The sequence below is a fragment of the Melospiza melodia genome, chromosome 2, assembly GCF_035770615.1.
Source record: "Melospiza melodia melodia isolate bMelMel2 chromosome 2, bMelMel2.pri, whole genome shotgun sequence".
Classification (NCBI taxonomy): domain Eukaryota; kingdom Metazoa; phylum Chordata; class Aves; order Passeriformes; family Passerellidae; genus Melospiza; species Melospiza melodia.
The window spans coordinates 20977411-20999652 of record NC_086195.1 but is presented as its reverse complement, the minus strand read 5'-3'; the positions used below and the strand labels follow the sequence as shown (position 1 = coordinate 20999652).

General features: G+C 40.2%; 1 protein-coding gene across 1 annotated transcript; it reads right to left on the bottom strand.

Moving 5' to 3' along the window:
- Window positions 1-386: 386 nt before the first annotated feature.
- On the bottom strand, window positions 387-13656 carry GPR143 (G protein-coupled receptor 143). The gene is made up of 8 exons (XM_063150393.1): window positions 13157-13656; window positions 11330-11439; window positions 8362-8456; window positions 6897-6989; window positions 6298-6407; window positions 4921-5029; window positions 2491-2608; window positions 387-1031 (listed from the first exon to the last, which is right to left on the bottom strand). Exons 1-8 carry the CDS (start codon window positions 13398-13400, stop codon window positions 732-734), a joined length of 1179 nt encoding a protein of 392 aa, XP_063006463.1. The 5' UTR covers window positions 13401-13656; the 3' UTR covers window positions 387-731.
- Between the last annotated feature and the right edge of the window lie 8586 nt (window positions 13657-22242).

Genomic DNA, 22242 nt, shown 5'->3' with positions numbered 1-22242 from the left:
AGATCAGACTGAATCTGTACTAAAAAATAGAGAGTTTATTTTTTCTTGAACCTGGCATGAACTGCAATCTTTGTTCTGAAGTGTTTGTGGAGCCTGTGCTGGGCTCAATTTTTTTTTAAAATAAAGCCTTTCAGCTCCCTGGATAAAACCACACCAAAAATTCACATAGAGAAGCTAAAAGAAGACTATGTCAGTGAGAGTCAACACAAACAGGAAATATTTGTGCTGAAGTCAAAAGTTTGCTGTCACTAATGCTTTACCAGACTGTAAAGGCTGGAAATGAAGGTGCCTCAGAAATCCTAGAGCTGTGTTCTGGGTGAGGAATTTTATGCTGAGCAAGACAAGCAAGGCAACACATTTAAAAACCCAACATATGAATAGTCCATTTATTAAAACAAAAGACTTTTCTACCAGAAGGAGGTTACAAGAGAGATTAAAAGAAAACTAATTAAAATCAATCATAGGTAACAAATACCATTGCAGAGACATACTCCTGCTGCAAAAGGTTCAAGCCTTTATACATGTTTTAGAAGGAAATTAAGACATTGACCATATCTCTGTCTCACACACTCTCACACAGTGTCACAAATTACAGGAAATGACATCAAGCCACCGAGCACAAACCTAATTCCAGAGTACACAATGATTCACACATTGACGTGGATTTGTGAGTATTGACAATGTGAAAAGTTAGATCCAGGACAAGTTAGATCCAGCTGTGCACACAGGAACTACCAGCCCTGGTAGATGGGAGAGCTCCTGGTTAACCTCTCGTCACTGCTGGTGTTACCTTCAGACAGCATGCTGATGGCCTCGTCCGTCTGCTGGCTGTCAGTGGTCGAGATCTTATTGGAGTCGTGGATGTTGCTTTGGTAGTTCACTGGGGAGGGATAGGCATTTTCCCCCACAGTTGATGAGGACATAGATTCCCAGGGTATTTCTCTCTTTCTCCATTTCAGGTCCACCCTCCATCCTGTCCAGCCATAGAAAGCCAATGTGAAGAGAAAGCCCTGCATGGGATTAAGAACCCCCTGGGAAAGAGAAGGGCACCACGGGTTACACCAGCAAGGGAGGCTTCATCCTCAACTCTAGCAAAATTATTTGCATGTATTAAAAACTCCCCTTTCACTGAATAATTGCTGACTTTAAAATGCACTATTTGCACTCAAATAAAAATTTAGCCATCACAGACACAAACAAATAAGAGGAAAACACCATGACCTGTTTTCCAAAATGCTGAGGCCATAACAGTAAGCAGTAAGCACAGAATGATTTTCTAGCATGAAGTTTAGCCAGTCAATCCCTTGGTGTGTTTTTAACTTTCCCCACAAGCTCTGGACTATTTTATTCACAAAGGCACGTGTATTTTTCATTACAAGCCAAGTCAAATATATGAGAGGAGACACTAGCATAGACAGTCAAGCTTTTAAAAATAGCAGAAATTGATCTGTCTGGAATTGCTTTAGATTCTTGAGCCAGTGAAAATGTCCATCAAAGTGGGATGGAAAAATGGGGAAAGGCACTGAAAAAGAAAATCCCAAGTGATTGCCAAAAAATTTGTCTCTGTTCCCAGTGCCATGAGAGGCTTAACAAATTAATGGCTTTAGATGCCTCTATTTTTCTCATAGGAAAAGAAGGAATTCTTTTTACCGCCATTTTAAAGCAGACGTCAGTCCCCAGACTTGATCTCTTGCTCTCCAGGTGAGCAAGGGCAAGGTCCCTGTCACATGAATGTGTTCACTCCTTGTCAGAGGAGGAGGAGGAGGTTGTATCACATCAGTTGCATCACTTAAACTTCCAATATCAAACTGCTCAAATGCTTAATTACACAAATCATGCACAGGCCTTACATCTATTTAACAACTCCAGAATAAATTCTCTAGGAAAATGAACCTGCACTGTCACCACTGAAAAAATCCTTTGTCAAATATTCTAATAGGAGAAAGAGGCTACAGTAAGGGACCAGCATCTCACAGCTATTTTTGGTTCCTCGTGTGAAAGATTTTTCACCTATTTCTTCCCAAATAATGATCCAAACTTCATTACATAAGTTCCAATCATCCTTTATGATAACAAAAAAACCCACCCTACTTGCAAACAGAGAATTTCCATGAAATGCCCATTTAATTGGGAATCCCTTGAGGAACTGTGAGCTAAAACTTTGCAGCTTGCATTGAGGCAGAGTTTAGCAAGGTGAGGATAGAAATCATTGTCATTTTCTGTTCTGGACCTTAAACTGGTAGTGATCTCTCACAGAGAGAAAGCATACTCCAGTAAAAAGTTGGCCTCCAGGATATTTTTTGGGCAAAGTTTACATGTGAAAAGCCCTCCCATTGTCTCTTCATTCCTTCCTCTTACTTTCTGCTTTTCTTCCTTGATTTTCAGAGTGTTTATATCCCTCAAAATCACAAACCCCACACTACACAGGTGCTGTTCCACCAGTCTCACAGCAGTGATTTCTAAGCCCAGGTGATGTCCCAGCTGACCCACCATGATGATCCAGGTGATCAGTGCAGCACTCCTGATGTTTTTCAGGGGCATTTCATTGATGTCTGGCTGCATTTCGAGGTAGAACAGAAGGGTCTCATTGATGATGTTGGATGACCAGCTGTGGCAGGAGCAAAGAAGAAAAGGACAGTTACATATGGATGGGCATGCAAAATATGCTTTACCTTAGAAATATAGAAATTAAATCACTCTAAGGACAGTGAGATTTTTTTAAATCATAGAATCATTAAGGGCAGAAAAGACCTCTAGGATGATCAAGTCCAAAATGGTTGGATTTCTTATTAAATCTCAATCTGAAGGAACCTGTAGGTCTATGAGATCACAATCAAGGACTGGACCTGCCTACTCACCCAGGCCTAGACAATATAAATCAATATAAGAAAAAAAATCTGATAATTTTAACTTGCTGCAGAACAGTAAATTGCAGAATAAAATTGAGATGAGGAGGAAGTGTGACCCATGATGGGAATATCATGCATCCTGATTTCTTTGACTTGTGCCTTAGAAGAGTTGTGCTCACAGACAAGGAACTCAAATATATGACACATCACATGTTGTTGTAAAAGGCTGCAGGATTTCCAGCTGGAGTTAGAATTTCAGGGTTAGATTAAAAACTTCCAGGATGTCCATTAAAAACAGCAAAAATACACAAAAGTTGACCTTTAAATCCTTGAAAATGTTAACAATTATTTTTAATTGTTTATTTTATTTTAATTATTTGATTTTTAAAATTATTTAATTATTTAATTTTATTTTTCTTATTTAATTTAATAATATCTGTCTCCAAATAAGGATGATATAATCAAGCCTCATTCATTGGAAGAAACTGAATATGTTCTACACTAAATAGAGATTATAGCAAATGGCTGTAAGTTCCTATGACATCTAAACAGTGAGAGAAGCATTTCTTTATAGTTGTACTGTGGCTTCAGAAATGAAACCATCAGCATTCATGTCATACTTTCTAAGGGGTTTTATATTTGTCCTCTGCACAATTATATCTTTATTACAATGTAAAACCTCCTGCTCTCGCCTGCCAAATCTGTAGGCATCTCTTCTATCCTATTTTGCCCCAACCTGCTGTCTTTCACTAAAGCATTCCATATTTGACTTCTGGGATGGAAGGAAATCTTCCCTGTGCTTCTGAGATGAGACTGCCTCAGTCTTTCCCTCCAGTAACCTTTGAGAAAGTTTTTACACTCCAGAGCTTATGTTTTATTAGAGCAAAATCCAAAACCAGAGCTGTTATTTAGTTTTTTTATTAGGAAACCCCAGAATGAGACAGAATGGAAATAAACAAATGTCCCCACAATGTCCATGGGAAATTGGCCTTTCCTTTCATGCTTTTTCCCGGATAATCAAGCTGGCCACCATCCCTTAGGTTGCAATGCACTTCTGTGGTGCCTCTGGGCTCTTTCTTTCCACAGCCCTGGGAGCTTGGCTGACTCTCTGCTCCTTATTATTTCAGCAATTTCCAGGAAGCCTTGCTGCAGGATCCCTGCTGCTGTCTCTCACTCCCTCCTCTGCTGCCTACCCCACCCTTCACACTGGAAACTTCACTTCCAAGCCAAGAGCACTGTTATTCCCCCAAAAAGACAATTTCCTTCCAGAGCACTCCAGCAGACAGCAGCCAAGAGAAGATAAAAGAGGCAGCCTTTCTCCCTGCTCAGCCTGTTAAAGCAATGTAACATGCATTAATACACCTGTGTGTAAAGAAGTGGGATGTAGAGAATGCTAAGTTTGGCCTTCTCATTTCACTACTCCAGAACCATTTCTTGTTGTCCCATTCTCCTCCCTATCTCTTTTCTGTCCTATGCCAAAGTACTATTTTCATGGGGAAAGATGAAATATATTAAAAAAAAAAAAAAGAAATTTCACACACAATCATATGGAGTTTTCTTTTCTGGCATTTCCTTATTTTCCAGTCAGTATACATGTGTTTTTCAGGCATTTGAAAACTGCAGAGCAGAGGTGGCTGCATTGTATGATCATGGTCAGAGCCATGAAGCCAGACTTAGAAGTATTTTTATTGTAGGTCCTCAGTGATGTGTTTGGCGCCAAGAGGCTCTGAGAAATGTTGATTACAGAAAGTCAGCTACCATCTACCAGCCCACAGAGCTGGGAGCCTGCTCTACCAGACAGCTTCAGCCAATGCCCAACCTATGGGGAATTTTTTGCTATTGTTTCTTGTTGCTTTTGCTTTTCTGTTGGTTAAACATTTTATCATTTCCTCACAGCCTTGTGAGTGATTCAGCTCCTTTGTGAGCTAGTTTAGAACTGCTTCTTCCTTAGATACCTTCCCTTCCAAGCATAAAGACAAACAAATGAAGCAACCCATCAGTCTTTACTCCTGTCCCTGACTCTCTCCCTCTGGGAAAAAGGCACTTTAAAGGAAAATAATGCACCTCTTACCAAATGACAAATACCAGCATAATTTTGAAGAAGCGCATCTGGATCTCTGTCCCCAGACGTCTTTCATTCTCTGTGTAAATTCCTTGTCTCCCTTTCAGTAAGGAGGCAACTGAAAATTATACAATTATGTTCATTAATGTATGCACATCTTGTTAGTTTAGGCACAAAAATCCAGAAGATAGAAGCCTTAAAGAGGGAACAAATGAATAGATGGATTTGTCCCCAGCAGCTGTTCAGAAACTGTAAGGACCATTTTCAAGGAAATATAGCCTAATACTTAGGAAAATAATTATACACAGCTGGATTCCTAAAATGAGATATCTCACTATTTTTTTTTTTTCTCTTAATCCCACTGAAAATACAAAATAGTATGACCAACATAATTCTATTTCATAACAAAAGGTACCATGTACCTTCTATATAATGTGTGACATATTTATATGCTTATAGTGCGATGTTTGAACAGAATCTTCTATCCTATTATGCACATTGTTTTTCATTGTGTCATTGATGCAGCATTAGCTACACCTCTAAAACAGGAAGATGGACTGTCAGCAAAAAATTACGCTGCATGTTGTTCAGATGTCACAAGGAATATAAAAATGCAAACACAAATATACAAAGAACAACTTTTTATGGGAACGACTTCTTAAAAGAACAACTGCTTCTTTGAAAATGAGTATAGCTGAGAGACAGAGAATGAATGGGATAAAGATTGAACTGAGAATACTTTATTTTCTCCTGCTTTTTTATATCATCAATGCATAGATGAAATCAGGTACTGCAAACATCCAGGCATGATCATATTACATGCAAAGAATGCATTGAATCTGTGACTTTTTTCAGTCCCACTTCTTCCAAGCACTGGATAATAAATTGAACTGGAAGGTCAAGATCCCATCTGAGTTGTGTACAATTCCCATCTGTTTCATAATCTCAGAAGTGACAAAATTCTGATCACATTTTATTACATTTTTTGCTTTAGGGCTGCCAAGAAGTTAAACCAACTCTCTGATCTCACCAGCTAGAATAAATTACATTCCAAAGTTGAGGTTGGTACCAAAACTCCAGTAGAGTTAAGCACCCAGAGTACATTGCCTCAAAAGCTTTAAATCAAGTAACATGGAAACATGTTTGCCCACCTGCAGTTAGAGGTTAATAACAGAAGAGATTTTGTGTCACCAGAATTTGTCTCTAGGGCAAATTCCCCATAAAAATGGTGTTTTCATTTCCATAGGCAACTGCTTCCCACCCTTTGCTGTGTCTCTATGATTTACCAAGGAGCTGTCACACATCCCTGAGTACAAAGCCATGATTTCTACAGTACTGTGTTGCTAAATAACACAGACTGATTGCTGCTGGCCATTAGGAACATACCTGCTGATACTGTCCTCCTAAACAGGATTGGGTTGGCCACAAGCACTAGCAGGAGTGGGGCATAGGTTGTGATGTAATGTGGGATTGCATGTTCCAAGCCATTTTCACAGCTGAGAAGAAATCATTAAAAGATTATGCATTTTTTCCCCCCACAGCTCACTTTTCTGCCTATTTTATCTATGTCAGCTTTAACTTAGGAAAAAAAAAAAAAAAGAAGAATGAAGAAAACAGATGCAAAAAAATTAATTTATGGATCTTTACCACCAGTTGACATGGGACATAAAGTTGATTTTAAGCATGCACTCTCAGGGGGTTTTTCTCAAATTGAAAGGAAAGCTAAAGCCAGGAGTGGGAGAAGGGTGGCTCGCAGAAGCTGTGTCACAGCAAGCTCAAGTGCCTGGATTGCCTTGCATATTTCTTCAGGGCCCCCTGAAGCCCAGGCAGGTATTTCAAGCATAATCACTGAAATTAATCAGTGGGACATCCTTGGCAAAGAACAAAATGCTCAGCTTTTGAAAACCTGTCTCTAAAGCTGACCAAAAGACACCCAAATGAGCAGAGAGTGCCCTGATTTCACAGTGTTTCCAGAGCCTGCTTACCTGGAGAGAGAGGGGTAGTAAAGCAGAGCAATCCCCTCCACGCAGAGCATCACTGCCAGGCCCCAGGTCATCATGTGGTACAGCACAATTGTACTGCAAGCACCAAACACCACAGGCACAGTTAGAGACATCCAGCATCACACTGCCCGCATTGCAAGGTGAAAACAGGACCCTCGCTGAAAAAGAGCTTTACAGGCAGGAAATTGTGCAGAACAACACTGGCAAGACATTAAACTAAGGAAAGCAGGTGAGTGGGGGCAGCCCTTCAGAAAAAGAATTAGCCAAAGCAGTTATTCAGGGTTGCACATGGAAGTCCTGTCCCCTCCAGCCTGCAGGGTGGAGGGAACAAGACTTCTTCCCTATTATTGAGAAGGAACCCCTGCATCTTTCATTTCTCCTGCAGAGAGCAAATTAGCAGATTAAAATTTAAGAATGGAGATGAACAGTCAAATAAACCATCCTTTTGTGATTTGTAGAAAATTATGTTTAACTTTCAGAGCTGGATACCGCTCCCATCTTAGGGAGATTCAGATCTGTGTTTGTAGAAAGCTTTTGCTGTTTACTCTGATCTCAGAATCAAGCCCAAATACACATGATTTTTTTGGTTAACAGGGATGGGGGAAGGAGGCAGGTCCCAGCTGTTTGACTAGAGCTATGGGGCTTTAGACTGTTTAGGATAAACTTGATTTTGTAATGTTCACTCAAAAAGCCTCATTTTGGTTACACCTGCAGAAGAACCATATCCTTAGTATCTGACTGCTCTGTATCATCTGGGAACAGAGTCACATAATTCCACTTTTATCAGCAGCAACTGAAGGTTATCTTGCTCTTCTAACAACCAGCTTAGAAACTCCTTTGGTTTTTTTTCCTGTCTGGCACTAAAGCATGGTACTTTCCAAAGGGTTTAGGCTCTTCTGTCACGGGCATTGCAGAAAAATATATGATAAATACATATTTTTCTTCTGAGGGATTTTAAAAGTGTGATCAGAAGGGCAATAATGACCACACTCACTGAGAAATTGATAAAATAAAAAATATCAGAGAAAAAGAAAAAACCGGAATTAACTATATGAAATTAACTGCATGAAGTTCAGCACTTTCCCCCTCCAAATTTTCATTTTCTGTATAACACTATTTTTTTGCTGCAAAAATCAATTTCAGATGCAGGATAGGAACAAAAATATTCATCTCATTGCCATAAAGTTTATAGACTACGATTTGCTCCATTTTTTTCCAAAGGTTAAATGAATTCAGTTACATTTAAATTGAATTTGGACATAATTTAGTATCTGAGCATTGCCCTGGCAATTTAGGCACTCAGAACACCACACATCCCTATCATTACCTGGTAGCTATATGAGCATCAGATGCTTGTACAAGACTCACTTATACTCTTAGGCAGCTGCAAACAGAGACATACAGTGTTGGAGGGAAAAAAACAAATTCAGAGCTTTAACTCTGGTACCTCAGTCCAGCTGATCTTCTCACCACCAAGTAAGAATCAACAGCATAGCAAAACAACCACCAGAAGCCAGCACTATATAACAGCTGGATCCACATCTAGAGGGGAAAGAAGTGCCAAATGTCACAGCTGCTGCTTCTCCAGTACCACTGGGGCAGGGAAGGGATTCAAACCTTGGCCTGCTAATTTGTTCTTTAAATGTGTGTATTTTACAAATGAGATTATGGAGTATGAAATCTTACTGAAAGTCACAGGAACAGCATTGTTGTAGCTTATGGGTCAAGTTGTAGGTAAATTGAACAGCATTTGCTTTCACAGCTCATTTTCTGGTTTAGAAAACCTTCATTTACCTCTCTGTTCCTAACCTGAACGTGGTAAGTGAAGCCCAAAGAAATTTATAGCAAGGATGCTTTAATTTTAGGTTAAAATTGCAGTTGTTTCTCAGTAGCTGAGGCATAAAAATATAACTGAGGTCAGTCAAACCACAGTGTGCCTATGCATTTGTGGGCTCTGAATGTGCTGGGTGTTTTCTCCATGCACAAGATGGTTATCAAGAGAAAAACTCATTAATGAGAAAATCACTCACGCTCTGGATGAATACACCTACTGAACTCCCTGCATGATTTCTTCAATAAAAATCCAAAGCAAACAGGTTCAAGTCAAGCCAAATTCCACAGCATTCTTGAGTTGACCCCACGCATTTTTCCCATGAGCTTATATAGGAAAAGTGACCTTTCTTTGCCACTGTATATAAATTCCACATTTCTTCCCCATAGGAGCTGGCTCTTTGTAATAGTCTGGGAGTGTTTTAATATTCATGCTATCTTCCCTCCAAGCTGTCTCTCAGTTCTTATCTGAATATCCTTTATCACAGCTCCATAGTAGCATCATTTTACATCTGGAAATCAACATACTTGTTACTAAGCCAAACGTTGATGAATAGAGATCTAGCACTCCTTCCTCCAAAAGGCAAATCAAGCTGGGAAATATTTCCTTTCACCATGGGTGTAGACCCTACATCTAGCAATTTGTGGCATGAATTATTCAGTATTTCATTCAAACATCATGATATTTTCCTAGTGCACAGGAGGCAGAAAATAAAATCCCAGTCTTCCTTGTAATGCACTTTACCCACAGCACTCAGCATGTAACTTCATCATCACATGTACAGATTTGCTGCACTTGGAAAATGCACAATTTACTACCCATAAACACACATATACAAAAATAAACTGCAGTTTTCAGAAAATCCAACACAGACAAAACTGTCTCCAAAAATAATATAAATCAGATGCACTTAAACCCTACAGCTTCATATGATACCTCACTTTTTAGCTTGCTGAAAGAGTACCCCTCTGCAAACCATTCAAGGGAGATATCTGAAAGTTTCACTATTTGCAGTTTGTATAGGCTTGTGGTTAAGAGAAATAAAACAACAGCACTAAAAGAAAAATAAAATAGAATCGGAAACATTTTATTAACTCACATGAGAATACGTTAGGGGAAATGAGTGGAAGAAGGGTTATTTTTCATTCCAATATAGTTGAATCTAAATTTAAAATGACTCAAATTACAGCATTTTCCTGGAGCACAAGTAAAGGAAAATAAAAATTGTGGTAGACCACTATACTGCTCACCATCTAACCTGAAATTCAAATGAAAAACAGTCTGCATACAGTACTCTGTCATGTTTAAAAATACATTTTTATGTGTTATGGGCAAGAAAGTGAAACATGAGGAGGAATGGGTTTTTAGTAGGACATTCTTGCTGCATGATATTGAGATTGTTGTCTTTCTCAACAAAAAAACAACAGCATTTGCATCTAATAAACAAAACTTAAAGATATGTGATAGAATTGAGAAGTGATAGATGTGTACAATTTATATTTGTGTCCATGGCACAAAACTATCCTGTTTGAAGCTGCTTTTATATAGGAATATAAAGCACACTGAGTTCAATTTGGCACACATTGCTTTCTTTTAAAACTACTGGAGCTGAAGAATTTTCTTTTCGTGCAACCTATCCCCTTCTACATTGTAAGTTTTGAATTGCAAAGCTTATACTGCTATTGCTCATGCATTAATTATTATGAAATCCCACATTCCTATTGCATCTGTGTGGAGTGATGATCTGTCTTACTTGTCATTGTTAATGTTTTGGTAAAAATTGTGACCTTTATTCTTGTACAGTAAGCTCAAATTCTATTTCCCAGAGTTTTTATTATAAAATTTGGAACTGAGTTTCAATGTGTACATTTGGAATGCATTTACATTTTCTTATTCTTGCATTTTAATCCAGAAGATACTTAATTAGACTTGGGCAGATGCAGTCATTGAGATGCAGCCCAGCAATCTGAGCTGCAATCCCACATGGCAGGGACAGACCTTCTGCCAGCAGATTTGTGGCTATGAGTATATTTCTCCTGCTGTCTAAAACACAGACTCTCCTGCCACAAAAGCTAATTTGAGCTACCCAAGTTGCTGGTTTCAGGAGGTCCTTGCTGCACCACACAGGCTGCAGTTTCTGACAGAGGAGACACAGAACACCTCGTGCTGCCAGTGCAGCAGAGCCACTGGGGCATTGGTGGTGCTGTGCCAGCACAAACCCAAACCATGCTCCACAGCCTTTTGGGGCTGCTTGTGTCCTTTTGGTTCCACACCCCTGACTTTGGTGTACTCCACTCCCCTGGCACTCCTGGAGGAGAGAACACCTCAGAACTGGTGGGATCAGTGTGACCCAGCTGCCCTACATCCCTGCCCACCGTACAGCCCCATCAGCACCCTGCCTGCCTGACCCAGGCTCGCAGAGGGAGGCATGAATGCACTTGCAGGGGTGTGGCAGAGGCTGAAACCGTCATATCCAGGCTCTGACTCACAGCCACATTTCCTTTTGGACACAGCAAGCAGTTTTCCCCTGTGGAAGGACCCTTAATTGGGAGCAGAGGAAAGGGGGGATGATCTGGGTACCTACCGCGCTCCCCACGCAGAAAGTGGAAGGCCACACGTCAGTCCCGTTCACCACAGAAATGTTGGCTATGAAGCCTGGGAAACCCAGCCATACACTTGACCTGAAGATTATACCTAAAGAAAAAGAAATGCATTAATGCTTTGAATCTGCTGGTGTGATTTGAGTCACATGCCTTTCCCTGGCACATATTTCACATCGCAGCCCAGATTTTGTGCGTCTACAGGAAGGCGACGGCTGCAGAGGAGCAAAGCAGGGACAACTGTGCTATTTAAATGTCAGTGGGATCATCCAGGGAAAGTAGCCCCAAGAGCTGGAAGCTGCTGGGACTTAAAAGTTACAGAGATTAGGATCTCACTTAGAGATGGTGTCACATGCTTCCCTAACATAAACTGGGTAGCATTCAACATAAACACTAAATAACTGTTTACCAGCATATATTAATACACTGATATTCACTTCTCTATAAACCCCTCCCCCCCACTGCAGAAAAAGAGTTATTTTTCATTTTTTCTCTGCCTTCAGTTTACAAACAGCCCTTTTCCTCTGTCACAGGACTGAGAAAAAGCAGCACTTCTGAATTAGGGAACAACAAGGCTCTTTTAAAAAATGAACTTAGAGTTTGTTAGTGAGGTTTTCTGGGTTTGCTTGAAATAAAGCACCAACAGGAAACAGAACAAATTGACCTGGTTTCCCACCAAGAATGAACTGTATTAGACTCACCCACTGAAGTGAGTCTAATACAAAAACAACAATGGATAACTGGTTTGAGTTTGCCAGTGAAAGAGGAAGAGAGAAAAATAACTTTGTCTATTGTTGGCTTCATCTGACTGAAAGGACCTTTTCCAGGTGCATGGCCATATGTATTTTCCATACCTCTTTCTTTACTTCCTTTATAATCTTTGGTTTAGTATTATTAGGCACTGTGAGAGAACCTGGCTGGGTGTGAAAGGGGAAGAGAAGTGAAACACAAAGACACACAGACACACAGACACACAGACACACAGACTCACACACAGCCCCCAGCAGTGAGACAAAAAACACTGCTACTTCTATTACCTAATGTGAGGTGGGAAATGCTACTGTAGAAACAAACTTGTCCTGTATTTTCATAGCACGTGTCATGATAATTTATACCAAATTTGACAATAAATGATTGATGGGAAAAATTACCAAATGACTGATGGGACAGCTCAACACATACTAGTTTTATTTTGACTCATGCATTCTGTTTTAGTCTCCACTGGTTTCTTCCTCCAGACTATCCACCAGGGTCTGGGCAGCAGGTTGTCCTTGATAAGGTAGCTTTACTCACATTTCAAAAGCCTGTGTCCAGCATGATCTGTGTGCAGCTGCAAGTCAAACTCATTTTCTGTCAATGCGATGTGCCCAGAGAAGCAGCTGGCACATGAGCAAGAGGCACACTTGGTCCACAAGGATTTGAGAGCATGGAGGACAGTGGTTTTCAAATGCCATCCTATGGATTGCCTAAATGTTTGATGTCAGATTTATTTTCCAACGTGCAACATCACCTCCACTTTTATGCCTTACTCTGAGAAGCACTTGCCATTCTAGATTTTAATTTGTTTTAAAGCAGAGATTTTGGTGTACATTTGTCAGGAGCTTTCCCTTCCACAGCGTAACTATTAAACAAGAACCTTCTCCCCAAGGAGCCATAATTTCCTGATCTCACTTAGTCCAAATCTTCCTGTGGACACAAACAGCTTCCCTCAGAAATCTCTGCTGTCCACTCACCAGCTTCTGAGGTCTGTGGTACCTCAGAGCAGAAAGAACCTGTTACAGCCATGGCAAGGACAGCAAGCTGGCACTTACCTACGCCCCCAAGGATGTCACAAATTGAGATAAGGAGAAGGATGGTGGAGGAGGAGGAGGCTTTGGGCATCTTCCGTGGGCTCTGTCCCTTCTTTGGCAGGAGCTGCAGGATGGTCAGTAGCAGGCTGATGGAGGCACTGCCAATGCAGACTCCACAGAAGACTTCAGGCTGGAAGTGCATCACCAGCTGTGTGGCTGCATCCCTGTTTGGGCAGCAGTAGGTTTCTAACCTTGGAGAAGCCATGGAACGTCCGACTGGTGGAGGGGCCCCAGGAGCAGAAGAAAATGCTGTTGCTTCCCCAAGGCAGCATTCACTTTTTCTTCACCCTCCCCATTAGTCCTCGGTGGTGAGAATCACGCGATTGATGGATCATGTGCTGCTGCTGCTGCTGCTGCTGCTGCTGGAAGTAAATCCCCTAGAGCTGCCTTTCTCAGCCTCTCCTAGCAAGGAGATCAGATCTGAACAAGAAACCACAGTGTAATCTGAACCATGCCCCATGCTCGCTCAGAGCCATTGGCAGCAGTTCACTCACATAGTTCTGCTTGCACAGTGTGTGATACAGGAAGACTTAAACTCGTCAGAGCATTGAAGATGGTTTAAAATAAATAAGGATGCAGATACCAAAGTGGAAGCATTACATTTTAATTGTGTTTCTCTTTAGCCTCATCCTACACAGCACCCTTTAGTTACCTCAAATTAATTGAAAAGATGAATCCAGACACAAGCAGTCCCAGTCTTTACAGGGAAGAGCAGGGATATAAATCCACACCCTAACCCAAATCTCAGTTTTAGTGATCCAACCCACCCATCTCTGTAAATAAAATCAGAAGCACGATGCCCTATCACTGTAGAAAGAGATTACACTTGGGAAGAAAATATTAACCTCATCCTATTTAAATTGCAAGCACAAAAAATCCTTTCTTTAGTCAGTACTGTCTGCATTAGATCAGCTTGACAGGGAAAATTCCAGGACTTAGGATTTCTCAATAACATATTTCTCTGTCTCTCTCTCTCCTTTGTATCAGCCCTCACCCTTCCAGAAAATTTGTTTATAGGGACACATTCAGGAAATACAGGAGGAAACATTGCCAAAAGACTCAAAGTCATCAGCATGTTAAATAACACAGTCATGGATTTTATAATTAGTCCCTATAAGAACAAATGACCTAACCTTTTTTTTCCCCCAATGGTCTGGCTTATTTTTTGGCAGAAATTATGAGGGGCTCCTGAATGACAATGGAATGTTTTGTGTGTAGTGTTTATGACCACAGTGATTTTGCCCTCAGCAGGGAAATCAGTTGCAGGCCTGGGTGAAATGGTGCCTGCTGCACACATTGGCCAAGAGACCTCATCCACACAATCCCAGCAAAAGAACAAACGCCACCAAGCCCCTCAGCCTGCTGGAGGGGGCTGTGCAGCCTCCCAGTGCTGGGCTGGGGTGGCAGGGCTGTGGTGGCAGGGCTGAGGGGGCAGCTGGAGCTGCCAGGTCTGATGTGTGCCCACCCATCCTGGTGCCAGGGCACTCCCGGGGCTCTGCTCGGGCACTGGCACTCGATCAGCAGAGTGTCAGCCTGCAAAGCCAGGCTCCTACACGTGCAGGCCATACATCAACAAGGTGTCTGGGCTCCTGCTGCAGTCAGCTGAGGTCCTAGGCAGCCAAGCTTATGGTCTAGACTTTGTCTAGAGAGCTGTTCAGATCTTTTGAAAGTAAATGCACAGGGTGAGCTGAGGAGGCTCCAGTGACCATAATGTGAATTTAGGCATACATGTCATCAAAGACTCTGAAACACAGGCAGCTGAGCTGAATGTTTTGCCAAGTGTTTTTGCTGCTTTCCAGCATAAAGAGATTTCCCTGCTCCTTGGATGAGGACAGGTGAGTGAGCTGGATGTTGCAATCCTACAGTTTGTTGCTACCATGTACACAAAAACATATTGGGGACAGCAAGGTTGCAAAATCAGATTGCTCTGCTCCAGAAACACAAACTCATGCTGAGGTTGTCAATACAGGGCTCTGTCATCAGTACAAGTCTGGGACTCCTCAGACTTTATTCCACCTCTGCTAGAGGAGTGGTGCGTGGAGTTGCCACATTTCTGTCAAGACACTGCATTGAAACCTCCCTGGCTACTAAAGAACTAAGGAATTAACATCCACAGATTATTTGTTAAAATTAAGCCATCGTATGCTACATATACAACTCAAAGACATATACATGAAAAAAAATTTGCTCTAATTTGAAGGAAAATTTATATTGCTTGGCTTATACTTAGAAGAGAAAAGCTTTGAAATATTAGAAACTGTTTAATAAAAGACTTTCATTCCCAATATCAGTTTCTAAAATTGTTCCCTTCGCTATTTCTGTAGCCATTTTCTTTCTTTCAAAAATTTAAAAAGCATGTTCCTTTTAATTTAATTAAAAAACATTATCCTGATTTTGTTTGAGTTTGTTCTGGCTTACAGATAGGAATGTTTTGTGTATTTTGCTTTTTCTGCTTATTGTTTGTTTTCATTGATCTTGACTGTGATCTTCTACTCTGTCCATGTGGATTTACCATTTTATTATTATAACTTCTCTCTCCCTTTTTTTTCCAGCCACTTTGAAACTACTTTTATTACTCAATTGTACTCCTGTACTCTGGAGATTAATTTTTTTATATGTCCCTTCTATTCTTGCCACAGTTTTGCCAGCTGTGCCCACTCCTTTTATTGCTTTATTCCTCTGAGTGGAGCATTGGTTTTTAACCTCTTCTCCTGGGTTCCTTCCCTCCTGTAATTTCTCAGGACTTGATTTCATAGTTTCTTCAGAGGGAGTACATGGTTTTTATTGGAAGCAAAGCACATGACCTGTAGGATATCTAATGCAAAAAGGAAAAATTAAGTGACCCATGAATGAACTGATACTTACCATGATAGAAGTAGAGGTGTCTAAAATACGCCAACATTTGAGGCTGAGTGGGACATTCATCTACCTAATTAATGAGCCATGCAATACCTCAGCTGGTAAGAGCTAGCTAGTCTCTGGTTTTCATTGCTGGGCTCAAAGTATAGAGAGTTAGAACAGTCAAAGAAATTCAAAACTGGTTTGGCAGTCTTATACTCAAGATTAATTTGGCTTGTTGTGATTATGAAAATAAGAAGATAAAAGCTGGGGACAAAGGCAAGGAAGCAGAAAAAGTAGTGAAACAAATAAGAGAATACTTATTTTGTCTTGTTAAGGATCTTTATTTAGTATTCTACAAAACTTACATCGTTCTACAGGTCCTAATTCCCTACTCTCTGAAGTTATGGACACAATTCTCACTTCTGCCTGTGTATGAGGAAGGCAGACATGGTATGTCTCATTTCTGCACCAAGACAGGATCTCAGCTAAGCAAATGATGTAGCTTGGAGACAACCATTAGCACACATACAAGAAACACTAAAAATAAACCCCTCCTGGCATTGCAAACAGCAATCAATCACACTCACAGCACAAGTACAACATTGCACAACACTGCATAGCACTGAAAATTCCAGTCACGATTTTGGACATTGGCAACAGTGCGCTTAAGGATGAGAACAATACTGTGTTCCTTTGGAAACAGCTATGTGCTCCATACTTTTAGAAATACCTACTCACTCTCTTCTTGGACCCAGAACACAACCTTTCATCCCAGTCTGTGACCAGCTAAGATGAAACACTGGCTTGCCTGCTTCGAAGGGAAAGCAACAGGTTTACAAAAATATGACAGGCATGCACTTCTGTTGTTAAGGAGTGTGGGTATGGCTTATGTTTGAGTGTGCAGCTGCACATACTTTAATCACTGTTTTAATTAAGTCTGGGACTATAGCACTGGTTTACAAAGGAAAAGGAAATTTGTGGATATAGAGACACAGAATAGTTTGGTTTTGTTTATGTGTACAGTTCAATGCACCACTGCCTGACAGGTCCCAGTGAAGATCTTAGCCACCTCACAAATGTAAAAGCTATACTTCATCAAAGTTCAGGATCTCATAGTCTTTTACACATTACCTGACATAACATTTCTCATACTGAAGAAAGCTGGGTCTGTCTTCAAGCTTAATGGATGCAGTTATGATATCTGCAACAGATCCTGCAAAATGTTCCTTATACAAATCTTTCACATGCTTTAGCACCATTCTTTATTTTATCTACCCAGACCTCCTGCAATTAGATTTAATTTGGAAAAAACTGTGAGACATGTTTGTCCCATAATTAGCTGTACTAGTTTTTAAAAGGTAATTTTAAACCTTTAATTTAATGCATAACTGAAATGAATGGAGAAATTCACACTCCATTATTGCTATTCCTAGTTGTCTGTAAAATTAGGGCTCTTGGAACAATAGTGATACTCAAGGTGTAACATTTTATAACAGATTATAACAGCTACTGCCTCCATTAAAAACTACTGAAAGAAAAACAGAAATCGTTTTCCTTCCCTCTGTCTTTTAAATACAATTATAGAATTGTAAAATAACAATTTACTTTTAAGGATGGTGAATATTAATTTCAAAGGCTGAGGATAAATGTATCTCATTTGCATAAAGGTAATAATAGTTGAGTTCTTTTTGCTTTCTTGAAGAATAAAAACATAAATATATCAAATGAGTGTGTACTTGAGCATCTAAATAACTGTGTGTATTTGACTGGTGCAATCAAGTTACTTGTATTTTATTGATTTACAACATACCTTCTCCAGGGAAATGTTATCTTATCTGGCTTTTGTGAAGAAACATACACAAATTAGTTTTTTAAACTGTACCTCTAATGTATTTAAACTAGTAAACAAGATTTATACAGATGAAGTACAAAATAACTGAGTAGAAAAATGTGTTCATAAAACTGAAGAAAACTATTTTTGCTTAGAGATTAGAAAAAAAAAATCCCCAATTCTCTGGGCCAATGCTGAGAATATTACAGTCTTTGAACTTGCATTGAGATGGATTTTTGGGGCCAGTCTAATTTCTCAACTAATTTCACCCTTAGTCACTGTCATTGTTACAGTCTTTCACAGAACAAAAATATCCCAGTTTCAGCAAATGTGTAATAAAGAGACCTTGTCCCACACCTATGCACACCACAAGACACAGATTGAATAGAAACTGGTTGATGAAGAAGACTGTGAAAAGAAAGAATATTATCTCTCACACACTGTGATACTGAAAATTGGATAGTAAGGTTTGTAGGCATGTACCCCGACCTACAAAAGTTGAATGCCTATCCTGTCCTCAGTGTCTTCCAAAGGAAGAAAAATTTCCCTCAGGACAAATTAGGTAGAACACTCTTATATCCTTGATAAAATTGCTAGATGGTTGGATCTTGTTAGATTACATCTCCCATCATCCAGCAGTTATATTTTCAAAGCCCATTAGCACCAAAAACTTCTCTTATAAAACCTGTGTCGTCAGACCAGTCTATGTAATCTAATCAAAATGTACTTCAGCACTAACTTCACTGCTCTTACAGTGCAAGAACTCTCCAAGGCTCTATTGAATTGATAAAAATCTCAGTGTACCATAGCCAATTAGATGGTCTTGTTGGACGCTGTAAACAAGTGTAACTGAAGAGAAATCAGACAAAATGTACAGTCCAGGTCCAGACCACAGACACCAGACAATGTTCCTCTTGGAAACCCTATGAGCTTCACCAGGATTTTAACTCTGCAGTGGTTGCATGGCCAGCAGTCAGACCTGCAGCATCCTGGGAATGGGTGAAGGAAAGTTTCCACCTTCTATTCCACAAACTGTAGTCTTGAAGTCTCTGAAATGAGCAGATAGCTAAAAAACACAGCTTAGCTTGCTCAGAGAATCCAGAGGAAATGCAGTAATAGCAGCAGAAACATTGTAGTGCAGAAAGGATTTGTGATCCACTCTTTTGACTTTTCTACTCTTCAGGACTAAAGATCACAACTTCATTGTCAGAGGTGGACTTCACAGTCCAGGGTGGAAAAAGTAATGAGCATCCAATGTAGTTTACTGGATATATATTTAGGTGAGCAATATAGCTACATTATACTTTTCTATTACAGCTTGGCCACATCAGCTACTTCTATTAGTCAGTTTCCTGTGAGCACAATTCCAAGAAATTGATTGGTCCTAAAACAGCTTCAGAAAAGCAGTGTTCTGAGAGTAATCCTCTGCATACCTTTAATATTCCACAAATTCAGATCTTCAAAAGAAATTAAATTTTGAGGTTCTGACAGGATCTATGTTAACAAAGAAGATGGGCAATATACCCCCACCCCAAAGCTGTTTCCTCAGGACTTTTATTAACAATGCTCCATTGCCATGGGTCTGCTTTACACAAAATTCAGGCTAAAGAAATAGTACCTTCTACAGCCTCATCCTTTCTAAGCCAAACACCAGCCAGGGAAAGCTAATCTGAATGTTGCACTTTTACTCATGTAGATGATTCAAAAGGATTCCCTCAAATATCCTATCAACTGCTAACAGTTCTGCTAGCAGAACTGAGAGGAGAGCACACCTATACCTTCAGCAAAAAAGGGCAGAGCAGTCTGTGAGGAAGAGGCATGCACAGAAAGAACTTCTTCCCCCTGGACTCCTGGGCATGCCCAAACCAGCCTTACATCATCCTTAATATCACCACATTCATGCAATACCCTGCATCTGCCACTGCTGACCACAGCCTCTTGAGCACACCTGATGCTTTAGGGCAAACTCCTATGGCACTGCAACAAAAAAAGAACATGCACTTCAAGCCTTATGCATGCTTAGATGGACACTCACAAGATTCTGCATCCTATGACCTTCACCTGGACATGGTGCATGTTCTGTGTAATCAAGCCAAGGGTAGAAAGGTCAGTTGTAATGCAGAAACTGTGTCTGTTTATAGAAAGCACTGAGAGATTTATTTATACATGGCTGATAGGCAGAAAAAGGTTTGTTTGGGGCTAGCTAGCAAATGAAGACAAAGTCCAAGTGAAAAATACCAGATTACAAGGCTTTTGTCTGCTCTCATGCATACTCCAGCCTCTTGCTATTTATCTTACCTTTTAAAAGCCTTGGGAGCATTCTCTGTGCAAAGAGCATTTGAAACCCTCCCTTTGCATTTTCCATTACCATCTTGGCTCCACTGACCATCTTCAGCAAGTACAGAATTCAGATATAACATGCTCTGATATCAGAGTTTAAGTGCATTAAAGACTCTTGTTAGCCTCTGAGACTATCCCTCACATATTTAAAATGGGTCAGTGTTTTATGGTACATGAGAGGAAGCAGCACAGTACAGTTTGTACAGAGAATGTTATCATGTAACACGTGTTATCAAAGAAGATGGACCATGAAAAGCACTCCCTAATGTACAATGATCAGAAACTTGGTAGCAAGAATAAATATTACAAATGATGCTTCACTGAAATGATGAAACTTCATGAAGCAAAAAAAAAATTCCCAGGTTAATGAAGCTGTAATGCACATACATTGATCAAATGCAGTTATATAGTGCATATATGCATATGCTGCTGGACTCTCTTCCACAACTGAAAAAGCATGGCATCCTTAGGGCCTCACAGCAATGGTCCCTGGCCCACATCATCCCCCAAACTGTGTCCAAGCGCTGCCTAGTCAGCCTGCTGACAATGAAACAGTAAGGACTGTCACGTACCAGTATTTCAGCCTCTGTGCTCTCACTCTGCTCTTTGGTTTCTCTGTAAAGTGGAACTCTGAGATGTAATATGATTTGGTTAAGGGCAATAATGTAGGAACTGGAAAGGGAACAAATACACTGATACCAGAGGGAATGTGGCCCAAGGCAGGACTTAACATGTGCCTGAACTTCACTACAAGCTGAAAACTACATCTCCAGGGAAAACTGGTTACCTATTCACCTCCTCTTGCTAGCTGTATGCTATTTTCTGACTCTGCAACCAAATGAGGAGTTGCCCTTTTCTTTGATTATCAATCTTTCTATCATGCAGTGTTGTGAAAATTATAAGTCCTTAAGCAGGCTATGGATTATAGGACTCTGTGTTAGACTCATCTCCCTTTCTTCTCTACAGGTCAAATAGGTCACAAGATCTCAGTCAAGAATATTATTTGTAGCAAATTGTAATATTTTTTTCTCTTGGCCATTCACAGCCTCAGTTCTCAGCCTTCTTCCACAGTTCATGTTGTCACCCTCAGAAAATTGCTTTGAGGTACAAAGCTCATGTGCTGTGAGAATAAGAGAGAATTGAACAAAGTTTAAATCAAAATCATCATGGGAGACAGAAATATCTGAGCATCATCTGAACTGGTATCCTTGTATGAATTTCACCTTTATAGAAAGCTTTAGATAAAGAACACAGATTTTATTTTAATTGTAAAGAAATAAAGAGTTCATCAAGTATTTGAGTTATATATATCTGAAAGGTTGAGAACTTCTAAGGTTTTCTCCAGCACTAATTATGTGCTGATGAAGCCTTACTTGCAATACAGGAGAAACAAGACACACTTGGGAAAGGTTTTTAAGGTGACTAAATCAGAGACATCCTGCTGGAACTTTACAACATGGTATTTTTCATTCTGGGAAAATGGGTAATTTGTTGGAATCAAAGTTTTGCAGAAGAGCATGATTATGCTGAATCCATCAGAAGCAGCATGGCAGGTTTCCAAAGGAAAGCCTCCTAGTTCCCAGATATGCCAGCATGTCTGTCTGTCGGGCTGCTACTCAACCTGTTTCTCCAGGTTCTCAGGACTTTCAGACTCCACAACAGACTGCCAGCAGCTTGACAAACCTTGAACTGCTTGATCAAAAGATCCATCCACTTCTGTTGCAGGAACTTCTTATCACTATTTCAGTTGTTTTGGTCTTTGTGATGATAATTTTCAAAGACATTAGAGCTGGAAACAGGAAAGAGCTGCAAGCCACTGTGCAACTAGAGAGTTACAGTCTAATCACTGTTACTGAAATGTGGTGAATATGAATTGCATGACTGGAGGGCTGCCATCAGTGGTTGTAAACTCAGAAGGGACAGGCAAGGAAGAGGTAGTAGATATTACAAAGAAATCATTTACAGTGAGGATGGTGAGGCACTGGAACAGGTTGCCCAGAGAAACTGTGGATGCCCCATCATTGGAAGTGTTCAA